Genomic DNA, 18,027 nt, shown 5'->3' on the forward strand with positions numbered 1-18,027 from the left:
AGGGGTTAAATTTTTGTGAGCCATGGGTGGTTTTATGTAAGCTTCAGCTGAGATATTATTGCATTTGTAACTTTTAGCCTGTAGGTATCAAGCAGCAGTTTGCCGCTGAGTTTTGGCGCCGTACGTTACAATGAAACCTGTTCTCGGCACACTATATTGTGCATGGTTGTTGCATAAAAAAAAAGTTGTAACTTTCTTTTTTTACCTACCATTGACACTTGTGAATGAATCAATAAAACAAAAAAATGCTATAAGTTTGGCAGAAACATTGGAGGGTGATTGTCATAGTCAAGTTGTAACCTCAAAGTATAGACCTGCTTAGATATGCTGCTGGGCACATTTATCAGTTATCTATGTTGGTCAGTGCTGTGAAGTGTGTGTTTGATGTAAAGTTGCCCTGCCTGCAGTATTTGCCTGAGTTACAAACCACATGAAAATCATTTCCAGGACAGATACCTTGCACTGGTATCACGGTCAGCCCATGAAGCCACAACCTTCGATTACTAGGACATGGACATTAGAGAAGCGCAAGCGGACAGCACTGATCCACAGCTGAACCTTTACTGCACAATGCATGAACACCCAAGGGAAACACTAAAGGTGCTTAAAAGAACCCTAAAACAGTTTGGCTCTAGACCAATTTAGAGTTAAAAAGAAAGAAATGTATCATTAGCGCATTCTTCCCCGTTGTATTTTTTTGCGCAGGAACCTTTCAATATGCATAGGCAACAATGTTCTGCCATTCCTTGCTTGACCTGCAGGCTTCTACGAACGCCAGCCACCGCCAGCTGATAGATATGCACGACGCAAACCAGCTCTCAGTCAACAGTGGCCAAGGCTGCTCTCGCACCTGGGACAGGAAGCCAGACAGCTGCCTGACAGTGGGCGGCCACTTCGCCAACTCGGTGGACCTCCCCACGCTGCACGTGAAGCAGGAACAAAGTGGTTGTATTTCCATAGCTAGTGGCAGTAGCAGCACCAGCAGCACCAGCACCACTGTGGTTGCCAAGGTTTGTTCAACGCCATATGTCTACACAGCCATTGCAGCCTTGAGTTATAGCATGTGAAGCATGCAGATCACTCATTATCATTGACAGTGGTGGAAAAGTTTGCAGATGACATTTCGACAGGTTTCCTTGTCAGAACGTTGACTTAATAGGAGTCTAGAGAGAAAAATAGGTTTAGCTGTATTCGTATTATGACGGGGCACCACATAGATGAAAGTGAAGCACAATTTATAAACAGAGACTGTTTGCAGGAATCAGCTAGCACAAGACCGGGGTAAATAGGCTCATTATGATGATAATGATGAATAAGGCACAGGCTGGCAAGGACAGCTATTGGGAATTGCTAAATTTTCCAAGTTAACATGGGCCAAATACACAATTTTTTGGTTCTGGGGTCAAGGACTTACGGAGTCGCCATCTGTCGGAAGCACCTCGCTTGTGTACTATGAAAGATATAGCACTGCGCTGCTCATAGGTTTGTCTGTCGGCCCCCATAATAACCAAGCGGGAGCTCTCCTGGACATTTCTGTAAGTACTCTTGAAATGAAGGAAGCTTGGTACTGTCAAAATAATAATCTTGGGCAACCAGAAAGCACAGAATGGTTTGTGGACGCTATCTCTTTACCAAGTACAGTTGAACCTCGCAATAACGAAATCGGCGGGGAATGCGAAAAAATTCACTTGCACGAGAATTTAATTGTTGCGAAATGAGACAGCGCAGATAGATAATGCGTCGCAGAACAAAACTTTACTGTCAAAATTCTGTTGGCCTACTTTACCAAGCTTGCTCAAGGATATCGTCATGTAGTAGTGGTGGCAAAAAAACACAGCAGCAAAACTGTGAATAGCTTAACCAACTTTCTGTTGGGGGAGCCTGTGCCCACAAAAGCAAGTTACACTCAAAGAACCCCGCAGGGGCATCTGTGTCAGCAGCGTTTGGTGCGTTGCGACACCACGTACCCGAGCACATGGGAGTTGGACCCTCCCGCGTCTAACCGTGCGCGGCTTAGCCGTGTCCGGGGAAAAGGGGATCCTGGGGGTCGAGCCGATGCCGGGTGTCTGGACCTTTACGGCCCCTCGGCGGAGGCAACACACCTCTTTGGCCTCGGCTTCACGTAGACGGCACCCCCGGACTGATCCACCCGGGGGAAATCGGTAGTTGCCTTTTCCTGTCTCTCCCTCCAGCCCTCGTCTTTCTCAAAATTTCCACCTTTCCTGTCTTCTCCTGGCTTCCCTTTACTTCCAATTCTCCAGGCAGCAAGGGTTAACCTTGTGTGAATAGCCAACCGAGGTTATTTCATATTTGGTTATAGTTATGACGTACAGCTGGCGTTTACAGGACCTGTTCATACACTCCCTGTAGCGTCCCCTTGTAGGGCTCCACGGTGGGTGGCTGGCGTTATTGCCGAAATTTAAATTTGTCTATGGCTAGCTCCTTTCCTCGCCTTCCCGATCGCCCTCAGAAAAGAGGGTGCACCGAAGATTTCTTCCAGTTCTTTGGACGCCAAAGCCTGAACTTTCCACGGTACCATGTGATCCATTCAGAAAAATCCGATAAACAAGTACGAAACATTTCCCCTTTTCTAGTTTTCAAGTCCTTAACTGATGTCCTTGGTCCAGGCTGCAAGGTATCAAGGCTTGCAAGTGGTGGTCTCCTGTTAGAGCTGCATGATCAGAAACAATACGAAAAGTTGCCCAGTCTAGTATCATTTGGGGATGTTCCATTGACAGTAACTCCACACCGCACTCTGAACACCACCCGCGGCGTTGTCTCGGATGATTTGCTCCAGCTAACAGAGACTGAGCTCTTGGAGGGCTTCAGTGAGCAGAATGTTGTCAATGTGAGAAGAATTAAGATGAGAAGGGATGGTAAAGAAATTCAAACGAAGCACCTAATACTCACATTCGGTTCAAGTATTCTGCCCGAGTCTGTAGAGGCCGGGTACATCAAGTTCCGTGTCAGACCATATGTGCCGAATCCCCTAAGATTTTTCAAATGCCAGCATTTCGGCCACAGTTCGCAGAGCTGCCGGGGCCGCCAAACTTGTGCGAAATGCAGTGCCCTTGAACATGCCACTGAAGCTTGTGAGAACTCTCTCCAGTGTGTAAACTGTGACCGGAATCACGCCGCGTACTCGCGGTCGTGCCCCTCCTGGAAGAAGGAAAAAGAAATTGTGACGATAAAAGTAAAAGAGAATATATCGTTCAAAGAGGCACGAAGGCGGGTAGCATACCTGCCAAAGGAAAGCTTTGTCGAAGTGGCACGTCAGGGGGCAGCGTCACAACGGCCTCTGGCGGCTGCCCGACCCACAAGCAGTGAGTCGGCAGTTACGCCATTTGCCCCCATGGTGGTCGCAGCTAGCGCTACTCCACCAACCCAGCAGAAGGGACCATCAACCCCGAATGTGGGCGCAGCCGAGACTGCCCCAACCTCCCCGGCCTCTTCCAGCGCTGACAACAGCCGGCGCAGCCAAATCCCTCAGGGAGCCCCATCGACTTCCGGGCTGGTGGGCGCAGGGGTCTTGCCCTCCAAGGCAGGACTCTCTCGGGAAACCTCTCGCTCGCAAGAGCACGTGTTCGGTGCCTCACAAGAGGCAATGGACACTACACCTATCCTCAAGGCGCAACAAGCGCCTAAGGAGCGGCGAGTCTCCCTCGAACGCTCCAAAAAGGGCAAAACCCCGGTTACAGGGCCTCGAAAGAGCTCTGTGATCTAATCTCTGAAATCTCTGTAATTAATACTTCTGTTTCCATATACACAGCACCTATTTACTTCCAATATGGATACACAAATAATTCAATGGAACATCAGAGGTCTTCTTAGGAACCTTGATGACGTACAAGAGCTTATCCAAAAACACAATCCAAAAGTGCTGTGTCTACAGGAAACACTCCTAAAACCACAACAGACAAACTTTCTCCGACTGTATGTCAAGTTTCGCAAAGATCGCGATGATGCTGTCGTATCATCAGGCGGTGTTGCCATTTTTATTCATAAAAGTATTTCATGTCAGCGTTTACAGCTACAAACACCCCTTGAAGCAGTGGCGGTTTGAGCTGTTCTTCTAAATAAACTCGTCACCATTTGCTCGCTTTATGTACCCCCCACACTACAAATTAAACGAACATGAATTTCAGTCATTTATAGACGAATTGCCAGAAATTTATGTTGTTCTTGGCGATTTCAATGCGCACAGCTGCCTGTGGGGCAACTTTCGTATAGACGTGCGAGGTCGTCTTGTTGAACAGTTCCTTTTTTCTTCAGGCGCGTGCTTGCTGAATAAGAAGGAACCCACATATTACTCTCTAGCAAACAGAACCTTTTCTTCAATTGATCTCAGCATAGTCTCCCCATCTATACTGCCCAAACTCGAATGGAAAGTTACGAACAATCCTTACGGGAGCGACCACTTCCCCATACTGATAAGAACATCTAAAGAAAACGAATATCCTCCACAAGCTCCTAGGTGGAAGATAGACACAGCCGACTGGGAGAAATTTCGAACTCTCACTAGCATCTCATGGGCTGACGTGTCTTCTTTAGAAATTTATGCTGCTGTGGAGTATCTTACAGCATTCATAATAGATGCCGCATCAAAATGCATATCCGAAGTAAGTGGTTTGGCATGCAAACGACGTGTACCGTGGTGGAACAGCGAATGTAGGACCGCCCGTAAGAATCGGAACAAGGCGTTGGGGTTGCTACGCGCTTCTCCCACTGCAGAGAATCTTATCAACTTTAAAAAAGTAATGCCCCAAGGCAGGCGAACCCGCCGACAGGCCAGAAGAGAAAGTTGGCACAAGTTTTTATCGGGTATTAACTCGTTTAGAGATGAGGCCAAAGCCTGGAACAGGTTTAATAGGATTAGAGGGTGGCAGAAATATTCAGTCCCTCTGGTAAACACACAGGGCGATACACTGCAAGACCAGGCAGACTCACTTAGGGAGTATTTTGAGAGCGTGTCAAGTTCAACAAATTATACACAATCCTTTCTCAAATACAAACAAATAGAAGAATGTAAGCCTTTCATCAGAAAATGTCGTCAGAATGAACCATACAACCGTCCTTTTAGTATTGCAGAGTGTAGAGCTGCCTTGAGCGCATGCAAGAGCTCTGCACCTGGATCTGACAGAATAATGTATGAAATGATCAAAAACCTACACAATGACACGCAAGTTACACTACTCACATAGAACACTATTTGGGCTGTGGGATACCTTCCAACTGCATGGAAACAAGCCATTGTGGTCCCCGTTTTGAAACAAGGCAAAGACCCTTCCTCAGTGGCAAGTTACCACCCGATAGCCTTCACAAGTTGCCTTTTTAAGGTATTTGAAAAAATGATTAATCGCAGACTTTGTGGGGATGCGCGACTCTCACGCATCCTCTGATATGTTGTTTTCCCGTGGGCGCGTCTCCTGTAATCCGGCTTCGCCGCGTGGCATGCATAATGCTCGCCGCGGTCGATGTCGTTGGGGCGCAGTGCAAGAGATGGCGCGAGTGTTGCGCTGCTAATGCCGCCTCACGGCAGGGTTACTTCGGGGCGCAGGGCAGAACGGGCTGTCTCTTTCCCGGCGGGTCAGCGCACGGCGTGGACGTCCTGCGCGCGCGCTGCGACCCATGCTTCTGCAAGACCGCCTCGCGTGGCCGCCTTCGAACGCACGACCGTTGGCGTGACCGAACACGTGAACGACCAGGCGTTGGGATCCAGCATGGGGCGAACATATTCGCTCGCGAGGTCGCGGTGAGTCGGACTTCTAGATTTGTCGCGCGCCCATCGGCATGTTTTGTGGATAGCAACTCGGCTAGCAGGCATTGATCTATGAAAGGTGCAATAAATGCCCTTGTGATTGTTTGCACTACTGTGTTGTCGTTCCTTTGTCCCAGGAGTACGGGAGGAGAACTCCACATCTGGCTGCTCAACGTGGGACTCTTGGGGCATCGGATGATAGTTTTAACAGTTTTGCTTCGTTCGAGACCTTTGTTTGAACCGAAGCGTAGGCCTAGCGTGAATTTTGATCTCTAGCGTCGGCGGCGTGCTTTCTTGAGAGAGGTGACGGTGGCTGTAGTGTGTTTGAACATGTCAACATGCTAAGCCTTTTCGCAAGTGTTTTTTTAATGGCATTCGTCGGTACGAGAGCCACGTGGCCTGCATCCTTTGAGAGCCAGGCATAGCGCCCGCGGAGCATATTGGCAAGCCTGAAGCGAGTGAGTACGGAAGCCTCGTGGGTGGTCCGAATTTCTTCTGTAAATAGCTTCTTCTATCTCTTTGACTCTGATGAAGCTGGGCTCTGGGAGCCGGGGGGCCGTGGGCCACGGGTGCCACTACGGGCTGACTGGTATTGCGGCCTGGCACCGGGCGCTCCGACACCGTCTAGGACGGTGGGGGCCGTCAACTCGGATGCTGTGTGCACCGAGCGGAATAGGACCACCTCACAGAGCTGACGTCTCCTCGCGGCTGCCTGTTTTGCGCTCATTTTGGGTGTTGTTTTTGGATGCTGGTTGTTGTCAGGGTAGCGACGCTTTAGGCTTAAGGCTTTACGAAGCTGCCTGTCGCATGTGGAGTGACACAACCTGGTGGACCGTGGCATTGAGGTGTTGCACTTTACGTCCCTAATTCTAGTTAGCCTCGCACGAATTGAAATTACTCGTTCGACTCAAGAAAGCGAGCTTCGTTCACGTGAACTTAGCATCTGAGTAGCTGCCCGATCTTTTGCTAGCCGAGTTGAACATCGTACCACGTGGGCGATGCACATGCAGAATTCCTCTCTCTTGCACTACTTCAGTGTTTGCCGAGTGTGTTAAGTGTACGCAGCGTGATTGGAGTCGCCCCTGGCTTGCTGTCACCTGCACATCGCCTGCGCTGCTGCCCCAGACTACGATCAAGCCACCCCGGGTGATGGTGATGCTGTGGCCAGTTCGGCGCAGCGACTTCGGCGGCCTCCTGCAGCCAGCTCGCAACCCTCAGCGGCGGACAAAAGAGCCGGCGGTCACCGACAGCTACGGCGGCTCTTCCCAGCAGGGCGCGTCGGCACGAGCGACGCTTGCTCGTACCGACTACTGCGTCGTCGTTTCCGGATTCCTGGCCTGGCATCGTGCCGTTGAGCCTGCAAAGCTGCTGCCGTAACCGGCGGACGCCAGCGGTGTACCCAGGGACAATGTCGGCTCGCATGCTATGGACAGCGTGTCGACATTTCTTCGGCGCGGCCTCTGTTGCATGTGCTACCTTTTTCGCGAAGCACGCATTGATGTTAGACCGAGTGACATGTTTTGCCGGAATAGGAAGTGATTTAAGGTTGGGGGGATGTGGGGATGCGTGACTCTCACGCATCCCCTGATATGTTGTTTTCCCGTGGGCGCATCTCCTGTAATCCGGCTTCGCCGCGTGGCCTGCGTGATGCTCGCGGCGGTCGATGTGGTTGGGGCGCAGTGCGAGAGATGGCGCGAGTGTTGCGCTGCTAACGCCGCCTCACGGCAGGGTTACTTGGGGGCGCAGGGCAGAACGGGCTGTCTCTTTCCCGGCGGGTCGGCGCGCGGCGTGGACGTCCCAAGCGCGCGCGGCGACCCATGCTTCTGCGAGACCGCCTCGCATGGCCGCCTTCGAACGCACGACCGTTGGCGTGACCGAAAACGCGAACGACCAGGCGTTTGGATCCAGCATGGGGCGAACATATTCGCTCGCGAGGTCGCGGTAAGTCGGACTTCTAGATTTGTCGTGCGCCCATCGGCATGTTTTGTGGATAGCAACTCGGCTAGCAGGCATTGATCTATGAAAGGCGCAATAAATGCCCTTGTGATTGTTTGCACTACTGTGTTGTCGTTCCTTTGTCCCAGGAGTACGGGAGGAGAACTCCACAACTCATACATTTCCTTGAACTGAACAACATGCTTGATCCCTATCAGTGTGGTTTCAGAGAAGGGCACTCCACAACTGACCATCTTGTACGCATCAAAGGAAACATCCGTGACGCATTTGTACACAAACAGTTTTTCCTATCCATATTCCTCGATATGGAGAAGGCATACGACACAACGTGGCACTACGGAATCTTAAAAGAGACTTGTCAGAAATGGGCATTCATGGTAATATGCTAAACCTAGCAGAAAGCTGTTTGTCCAATCGTACATTCCGTGTAAAAGTCTACAATGTACTGTCACGCCCTTTTACGCAAGAAACTGGTGTACCCCAGGGAGGCATGCTTAGCTGCACGCTCTTTATAGTGAAGATGAACACGCTTCGTGCTTCATTACCACCGGCCATTTTTTACTCTATCTATGTGGACGACATTCAAATAGCTTTTAAATACTGTAACCTCGCAGTGTGCGAGAGACAGGTACAGCATGGTTTGAACAAAGTATCAAAATGGGCAGAGAAAAGCGGATTTAAAATCAATCCTAACAAAAGTTCTTATGTTCTTTTTACACAAAAGAGAGGCCTGGTCTCGGATCCTTGCTTAGAACTGTGGGGAAAACAGATGCTTATCAACAAAGAGCACGAATTCCTAGGTATTATACTTGACGATAGACTCACTTTCATTCCACACATCAAATATCTGAAAGAAAATGTCTAGAAACAATGAACTTAATTAAACTTCTATCTAAGACTACGTGGGGTAGTGACAGAAAGTGTCTAGTGAATCTCTACAAGAGCCTAATACGGTCGCGATTGGATTATGGGGCCGTAGTGTATAACTCTGCTGCCGCGAGCGCGCTAAGGATGCTGGATCCTGTCCATCATCTAGGTATCCGCCTAGCCACTGGCGCTTTCAGAACAAGCCCGATCGAAAGCTTATATGCTGAATCGAATGAGTGGCCGCTACACTTGCAGAGATCATACATCAGCTTTACATTTTTTCTTAAAGAGCACTCCAATCCTGAACACCCATGTTTTAATACTGTTACCGATATGATGTGTGCTACTCTTCCACAACCGTCCGTCTATAAGACAGCCTTTCTCGCTGCATGTGAAGGAGCTTAGCGATGAAATGCATGTCCCACTCCTCGAGCTTCCCTTAATGCACCTAACCAAGCCCGTACCTCCTTGGGAGTAGCAGGTGATAGAATGTGACGTATCCTTTCTAAAAGTCGCAAAACACGCTCCAGAGGTCGAAATAAGAATGCATTTTCTACTACTTCAGTACAAGCACTCGTGCACAGAGTTCTACACAGACGCTTCCAAGTCACATGCCGGAGTGTCCTATGCAGCAGTCGGTCCATCCTTCTCGGAATCTGGTATACTACACCCAGAAACAAGTATCTTTACGGCAGAGGCCTACGCAGTATGGTCGGCTGTAAAGCATATAAGGAAATAAAACTCCAAAAAGCCGTAATATATACAGACTCCCTAAGTGTGGTGAAGGCCTTAATGTCACCCTACAAACAGAAAAATTCTGTACTTACTGAGGTCTATTCCGACCTGTGCAAAGTTTATCTATCTAGCCAGCATATCATCATATGCTGGGTACCTGGCCACAGAGGAATCGAAGGTAACGTTTTGGCAGACCAGATGGCTACGTCAATTGCACCCCCTAGTGTTATTAATAATACTGCTTTGGTGCCTCTCACAGATCTGAAACCTTACATACGAAAAAAACTGCGAAACCACTGGCAACGCATGTGGGATGCAGAAATAAATAATAAACTGCACATTATAAAGCCACAGTTAGGTTTTTGGCCTTCCCCAACAAAATCTCGGCGAGCAGATGTCCTATTCTGTCGCCTCAGAATAGGACACACATTTGGGTCCCATCATTTTCTGTTTACTGGAAGTGAACCTCCAACCTGTGGTAGATGCGGTGAGAGGCTGACCGTCCTCCATGTCCTCTTGGAGTGTCGGAAAGCCGAACCTGAAAGAAACATTTTCCGCTTGCATACCGCTATTACATCCCTCTACACCCAGCTATGTGTCTTGGCAAGGAACCGCTTTTTAACACCAAGGCAGTCCTTGACTTCTTAAAGCATGTAGTTCTACACGTTATAAGCCCAATAAATTCACAGAGCATCCTCGCTTCAGAGGATGCAGCTGCAATAATTGTTTTGAATAGCACGTGCCTCCAGGCCCTTGTGTTTCAAGGGCTCTAAGGAGGCAGTAGTGCTCTAGCATATCTTATATAACCTGATATATTTTTAGACATCGCATCCTTCTTTTTAAATGCGTCTTAATGTTCATAGTACACGTCATAAGTCATCGCCATAATCTTATTATACAGATTTTACCCTCTTTAGCGCGACCATTTTTAACGCCCCTCTACAGCCACGTCACACTAACATCATAGAACTCATGATTACTCTGCGAACTCAACTGCGAACTCATTAACACGGACATGGTGCTTTTTGGCCATACTTGGCCCTTGCGCCATAAAACATAAAACATTCATTCATACACTCAAAGAACAATAATAGCAGCGAACACAGTTGGTGATCGTCGAAATCTGATCAGGGGGTCAAGCGTGTCGGCTTCCATCGCTCGTCAAAGGTTCTGGTCTAATCGCTGGTGCCCGGGTGTCTTCCAGAAAGTACTATACTATTCGCATGGCTCGTACAATCAGATTACGCAAGCTTTGGTGACGGCAGACAATGGTAACTGTCATTGATAATATTCAAGAAGCTTCTGGTACATGCAGGCATGTCTTGCGCTGAGTGATAACATTTAGCATTTGAAAAGCAGTCAACCGAGAAAGATAGACAAGTACACGTGTCAATTAATATGGAACTGCATAGCCAAAAGCACAAAGTGTGCCGCATGCGCTTTCGAAGATGCGATCACTTTTGCGAGATCTTGCATAACTCAGCACCAGACGCAGAGCAACAGCACTCCATACATGAGCAGCATTTCTCCAGCGCACGTTGTAGCCTGTAGGCGCCAACATGTCCGGTGCCGACCGCAAAAGTGATCTTATCTCGTGTACCCGAAGGCAATTGATTGAGATTGCGGCCCCTGCGTGCAAATGTACATCCGGCACCGAATTATCACGCCATGCCTGTCGGGTGGCACCAAAACCAGCTTCCTTGAAGCAAGGGATGCGAATTCCTAGACAATCGCTCAATTGCGGCCCGATGCGTGGCACTCCATGCTGCGACCACCATCTCAAGCGACATAAACAATCCCATGTCAGTGGGATGTGTATTTCCTTGTCTTTGCTACATTTTTCTCACCATGGCGCACATAGTGCACTGCTCTACATGCGCAAAAACTGTCGTCACATGTCGATAGCAACATGCATGCCGCTTCAGACGGGTTATCAACAAAATAAATGCTGGCCACGACATGTTTCCAGCGCATGCGATCGCTTCTGGTGCTTGGTTGTTTTTGTAAACAAAAATGTCAGCGCCCATGCAGGTGTAATGTGGTGGTATTTTACATAATTTTGGTGCAGAGAAATTACGTTTGAGCATACTTCAGGGCCTGCTAGCCGTGTGTGAGTGGGTGATATGCAGGTTTACGTTCCGGCAAATTTCATTGATGCAGAATTGTAGTAAAGCGACATTTTGTTGTGGAGGGGTACGATATACATGGAATTCTATGGGTGTTCACCGGTGATACAAAAATATTTTGTTGTCGCAAGAATTTAGTTGTTTTGGGATATTCTTATCTCGGGTTTCAAGTGTACGTACAGTGAACACTCACTGCACGCAGTTGCCGCGATGGAGTCACCTGAACCGGCTTCTTGTCTGAGAGGTTTACAGTTGACAGGTGAGGTCGACAACAAATGGAGCATAACAGGTTCACGCAGGTTCGCGGTGTCTGACTGCACGTCTGCAAGCATGCAGCAGAGCACAATGTTTAGCTTTTGCCATGAGTGCATTTTGGCACCATGGCGTGAGCTTTAGGCTGCAGCATATGAAAATTTGAGAGTACACAAGCAAACATTGTTGCGTGGACACTATCAGAGCTATTCGAAAATAATCGCGTTATAAATATGGACTTCGACGCCTAGACAGCGACTTGTGATGTCCCATAATGACAATTCAATTGCTTGCTTTTTTTTAAATTTAAAGTCTTGGATGTTATAATATCGTTATTTCTCAAGTTGCATCGCACTGTATGTTTACTGGTTTTCTCAGTGAACAATAGTGTGCCCTCTGCTTTTCTTCTTAATCCAGTACGTTTCATTGTTTGGTGCTATGCAAGCATGAGCATATGCCATGTCTTTTTTAATGTACTTTTTACCATTTCATTTCCATTCCGGCGAACTTGCCACTATCTAGCATCAACACTTTCATAGACCAAAGCTTCATGACATTAGCCGGGCAGTACACGTGGGCGACCGTCTCAGTGTGTGCTTTCTGCTACTTGCTGAACATCAGAATCCTGAAGCCGTATCAGAAATATTCCTTGTAGGAGTGCTTGCTGCACACCCAAGTTGTAGCTGATGGCTGCTTGCCGGTTCTAAGTATCGCGATCCAAGCTTCGCGGAGCTTCTTGTCCTGCGGGCTCAGGTGAAGGCTGACACAGGGCTCCCTTCTGTACGTCCGACACTGCGGCATCAAGCAATAGCCTACCATGTTGGACGCCTTCAAAGGCAGCCACTACCCATTATAGGGCTTTCAAGTGTTGTCAATTACACAACCGAAGTGGGAAAACCTCCTCCCTTAATCAGAATCGCAGTGCAGGTGAAACTTTAAAACTTTCATTTTCAGCTCGCTTCAGCACTTCCATAGCAGCTGATGTGGCTGCTGTGTCCACATGATCCTTCATACTACGTCACGTCAGCAGCGGTGCCCGCTTTTCCAGTGGTGGAACTCGCGCCCCTTAACAGCTTGCTAGTCTAGACTTCCATCATTGACAATGTAATTGCAATGTCCAAAATAACAAATTAACCCAGCTTTCTGATTAATGCATGTGCTTATCATTATTGGCTATTCGATATGATATTCTAAGCTAAGTATTCATATTCGATTTCTGTAAGAAAATTTTGAAAGTCGCACCCCCTATCTTAAAGCATTAGCTGTTTTTAGCTCGTTGCTCAGTTTTGTGTCATTGGCACCATCCACAGTGGCGAGCCAATCCCAGAGATATTGGAGCCTACATTTCTTATGAGTATGTGCTACTGGGTATGTGCTATTTCCTCGGTGTTGACTTTACACCATCATTGTCGGCCATAGTTGCCATACAATGTCATCATTCCTGTCATACAGTTGTCGTCCCATTGTCTTCATTCCTTCTTCATCATTCCAACGTAATAAGGCTGTTGTCATTCAGTCGAGATTGTGGCACCATTGTCATGTATTCATTGTCATATACAGTTGTCATCGTGCCATGGTCAACATCTCATTTATTGTCATAGCGCTCAAGTGTCAGAGAGAAGCATAGCAGTTTAAAAAAGAACCCTATAAAACAACCTTCACACTGAAATGCCATGCAAGAGACAGGACCTTCACATCCCCAGACAATTCAGCTAGCTCGAGATTGGGAGCAAAGATGCCTATCCCACACCACAGCTAACACTTAAACATTCACTTCAAAATGAAAACCCGCCAACTTCTGAGAAGTGCCATGAACCACTTACAGTGACGCACATTATTATGACATGTGCACATACTGAAAAACAGAGACGAAAGCTTTTACAGAATCTCTATGACTTACACATCGCCTTTACATGCCTCCATACCGGGAGGTGATCCCCTGGTTTCTTTCACTGACTTGTTGAGCTTTTAAGAAGAAACCATTTTTTTGTACAGACTGTAAAGTAACGCAGCTTTCGCTGATTTAATATTTGATTTCTTAATATCTTGTGGCTGGCATAGCATGGCCTTAGTCGCTTTTGCGCCATTAAACCCAAATTACCTAATTAACTAACTTAAACATTCACGTTACACACTTGTAACTGCCCTGTGAGTTCTTTTTGATCGATGAAGATAAATTACATTGTGTTCTAGGAGAGCCAAAGGCTTACTTGCTAAGTTTCATAAATATTGAAGGCACCACAATGGCACAAATATGAAAAAATATTTTGAAATTCGTCACACTGGTGAACTAGTGCTGGGGTTTCGGTGCAAAATTTTGAAGAAACTCTTCTAATGAGCAACCTCTTACCACAAAAGATCGAAATAAAGTTTTGAAAGAATAGTTTATCCCTCTACAGTGATTTCTCTTAAGTGTTCCTTTAAGTCTCCCATGAACCCTTTGTCTTGTGCACATTGTGTTTTGCATCTTTGGGCTTGAACTTGAACTGCAGCCGTGATGCTGGTAGACAAAGTGGTACCACAATAATAAACACGGCATATAACAACACGCAGGAATACATATGGCATTGTGTTGCGCCATGCATCTTGGTCCTTGTAATGCTGTGAAGTTCCCCGTATGACAGATCAACCAGCCCACATCATCATCTTGAAGTTAGCTTGATGTTGGCTTGATGTTGTTTGCTCTTGCCCCTCACCAGGTTTGTGCTTTGCAAACAGACACGTGCAGTGCATGGATCATGTGGTAGATATCATGTCTGCAAAGTACCACGTGGCAGCACGACACTAAAGCTCCCAATATTTTGAACAGAAGCCACACATGCATCAGTGACATAGGATTGCACGGTATAATGAGATTAGGACATTTGAAAGTGTTGGTGGTTTATGCAAGGTCACTGCTGATGGCGATGCCGAAAAGAACTGTGGGCTGTCAGTCATGGACGAGGGGCTGGTCATGCAGGGTTTGTCATCCGACGAGAAGCTGGCTTTGAGTTTGTCACTCGGCAGGCTGAGCCATGTCTTCCAAGCTTTCTATTTAAGAGGAAGCTTTAGCTCGAGGCCAGCTCCAGCACCACCCATTCATCATCATCATCATCATCATCATCAGCCTAGTTACGCCCACTGCAGGGCAAAGGCCTCACCCATACTTCTCCAACTACCCCGGTCATGTACTAATTGTGGCCATGTTGTCCCTGCAAACGTCTTAATGTCATCCGCCCACCTAACTTTCTGCCGCCCCCTGCTACGCATCCCTTCCCTTGGAATCCAGTCCGTAACCCTTAGTGACCATCGGTTATCTTCCCTCCTCATTACATGTCCGGCCCATGCCCATTTCTTTTTCTTGTTTTCAACTAAGATGTCGTTTACCCGCGTTTGTTGCCTCACCCAATCTGCTCTTTTCTTATCCCTTAATGTCACACCCATCATTCTTCTTTCCATAGCTCGTTGCGTCGTCCTCAATTTCAGCAGAACCCGTTTCGTAAGTCTCCAGGTTTCTGCCCCATATGTGAGTACTGGTAACACACAGCTGTTATACACTTTCCTTTTGAGGGATAGTGGCATCCTGCTGTTCATGATTTGAGAATGCCTGCCAAACGCACCCCAGCCCATTCTTATTCTTCTGGTTATTTCAGTCTCATGATCCGGATCCGTGGTCACTACCTGCCCTAAGTAGATGTAGTCCCTTACCCCTTCCAGTGCTTCGCTACCTATCGTAAACTGCTGTTCTCTTCCGAGCCTGTTAAACATTACTTTAGTTTTCTGCAGATTAATTTTCAGACCCACCCTTCTGCTTTGCCTCTCCAGGTCAGTGAGCATGCATTGCAATTGGTCTCCTGAGTTACTAAGCAAGGCAATATCATCAGCGAATCGCAAGTTGCTAAGGTATTCTCCATCAACTTTTATCCCCAATTCTTCCCACTCCAGGCCTCTGAATACCTCCTGTAAACATGCTGTGAATAGCATTGGAGATATCGTATCTCCCTGTCTGACGCCTTTCTTTATAGGGATTTTGTTGCTTTCTTTGTGGAGGACTACGGTGGCTGTGGAGCCGCTATAGATATCTTCCAGTATCTTTACATATGGCTCATCTACACCCTGATTTCGTAATGCCTCCATGACTGCTGAGGTTTCGACTGAATCAAACGCTTTCTCGTAATCAATGAAAGCTATATATAACGGTTGGTTATATTCTGCACATTTCTCTATCACTTGATTGATAGTGTGAATATGGTCTATTGTTGAGTAGCCTTTACGGAATCCTGCCTGGTCCTTTGGTTGACAGAAGTCTAAGGTGTTCCTGATTCTATTTGCGATTACCTTAGTAAATACTTTGTAGGCAACGGACAGTAAGCTGATCGGTCTATAATTTTTCAAGTCTTTGGCGTCCCCTTTCTTATGGATTAGGATTATGTTAGCGTTCTTCCAAGATTCCGGTACGCTCGAGGTTATGAGGCATTGCGTATACAGGGTGGCCAGTTTCTCTAGAACAATCTGACCACCATCCTTCAACAAATCTGCTGTTACCTGATCCTCCCCAGCTGTCTTCCCCCTTTGCATAGCTCCTAAGGCTTTCTTTACTTCTTCTGGCGTTACCTGTGGGATTTCGAATTCCTCTAGGCTATTCTCTCTTCCACTATCGTCGTGGGTGCCACTGGTACTGTATAAATCTCTATAGAACTCCTCAGCCACTTGAACTATCTCGTCCATATTAGTAACGATATTGCCGGCTTTGTCTCTTAACGCACACATCTGATTCTTGCCTATTCCTAGTTTCTTCTTCACTGTTTTTAGGCTTCCTCCGTTCCTGAGAGCTTGTTCAATTCTATCCATATTATAGTTCCTGATGTCCGCTGTCTTACGCTTGTTGATTAACTTAGAAATTTCTGCCAGTTCTATTCTAGCTGTAGGGTTAGAGGCTTTCATACATTGGCGTTTCGTGATCAGATCTTTCGTCTCCTGCGATAGCTTACTGGTTTCCTGTCTAACGGAGTTACCACCGACTTCTATTGCGCACTCCTTAATGGTTCCCATGAGATAGTCGTTCATTGCTTCAACACTAAGGTCCTCTTCCTGAGTTAAAGCCGAATACCTGTTCTGTAGCTTGATCCGGAATTCCTCTAGTTTCCCTCTTACCGCTAACTCATTGATTGGCTTCTTGTGTACCAGTTTCTTCCGTTCCCTCCTCAAGTCTAGGCTAATTCGAGTTCTTACCATCCTATGGTCACTGCAGCGTACCTTGCCGAGTACGTCTACATCTTGTATGATGCCAGGGTTCGCGCAGAGTATGAAGTCGATTTCATTTCTAGTCTCACCATTCGGGCTCCTCCACGTCCACTTTCGACTAACCCGCTTGCGGAAAAAGGTGTTCATTATCCGCATATTATTCTGTTCTGCAAACTCTACTAATAATTCTCCTCTGCTATTCCTAGAGCCTATGCCATATTCCCCCACTGACTTGTCTCCAGCCTGCTTCTTGCCTACCCTGGCATTGAAGTCGCCCATCAGTATAGTGTATTTTGTTTTGACTTTACCCATCGCCGATTCCACGTCTTCATAAAAGCTTTCGACTTCCTGGTCATCATGACTGCATGTAGGGGCATAGACTTGTACCACCTTCAATTTGTACCTCTTATTAAGTTTCACAACAAGACCTGCCACCCTCTCGTTAATGCTATAGAATTCCTGTATGTTCCCAGCTATTTCCTTATTAATCAGGAATCCGACTCCTAGTTCTCGTCTCTCCGCTAAGCCCCTGTAACACAGTACATGCCCGCTTTTTAGCACTGTATATGCTTCTTTTGTCCTCCTAACCTCACTGAGCCCTATTATATCCCATTTACTACCCTCTAATTCCTCCAATAACACTGCTAGACTCGCCTCACTAGATAGCGTTCTAACGTTAAACGTTGCAAGGTTCAGATTCCAATGGCGGCCTGTCCGGAGCCAGGTATTCTTAGCACCCTCTGCAGCGTTACAGATCTGACCGCCGCCGTGGTCAGTTGCTTCGCGGCTGCTGGGGACTGAGGGCCGGGGTTTGATTGTTGTATTCATATAGGAGGTTGTGGCCAAGTACTGCACCAGGGTGGCCAATCCTGCTCTGGTGAGAGAGTGCGTTACCGGTTCTGGTCACCGGGATCAGGCCGCACTCCAGGCCTGTTTGTGCAATTTTCTCAACACACGGTTTTTTTTTTTGTATTTCCCGGTGGAGAATTGCGCGGCACCGGGATTTGAATCACGGTCCTCTTGCACTGGAGACGGATACTCTACCGTCCCCGCAGGAGTTAAATTAAAAATTGAATTATGGTGTTTTGCGTGACAAAACCACTTTCTGAT

At 47.3% G+C, this 18,027-nt stretch overlaps 1 protein-coding gene across 5 annotated transcripts in view; it reads left to right on the top strand.

The window, feature by feature from the left end:
- Positions 1–18,027, top strand: part of LOC142590638 (uncharacterized) — a 48,265-nt gene that overhangs the window by 8,436 nt on the left and 21,802 nt on the right. For 4 of the 5 annotated variants that reach the window (XM_075702993.1, XM_075702989.1, XM_075702992.1 and 1 more), the window contains exon 2: positions 762–1,010. In XM_075702993.1, the coding sequence (XP_075559108.1) occupies positions 762–1,010 (249 nt within the window). Of the gene's footprint in view, positions 1–494; positions 601–761; positions 1,011–18,027 lie in introns of those variants that run through there. The other variant, XM_075702994.1, reaches the window with a different exon arrangement.

This window comes from Dermacentor variabilis, chromosome 8 (assembly GCF_050947875.1).
Source record: "Dermacentor variabilis isolate Ectoservices chromosome 8, ASM5094787v1, whole genome shotgun sequence".
Lineage (NCBI taxonomy): Eukaryota > Metazoa > Arthropoda > Arachnida > Ixodida > Ixodidae > Dermacentor > Dermacentor variabilis.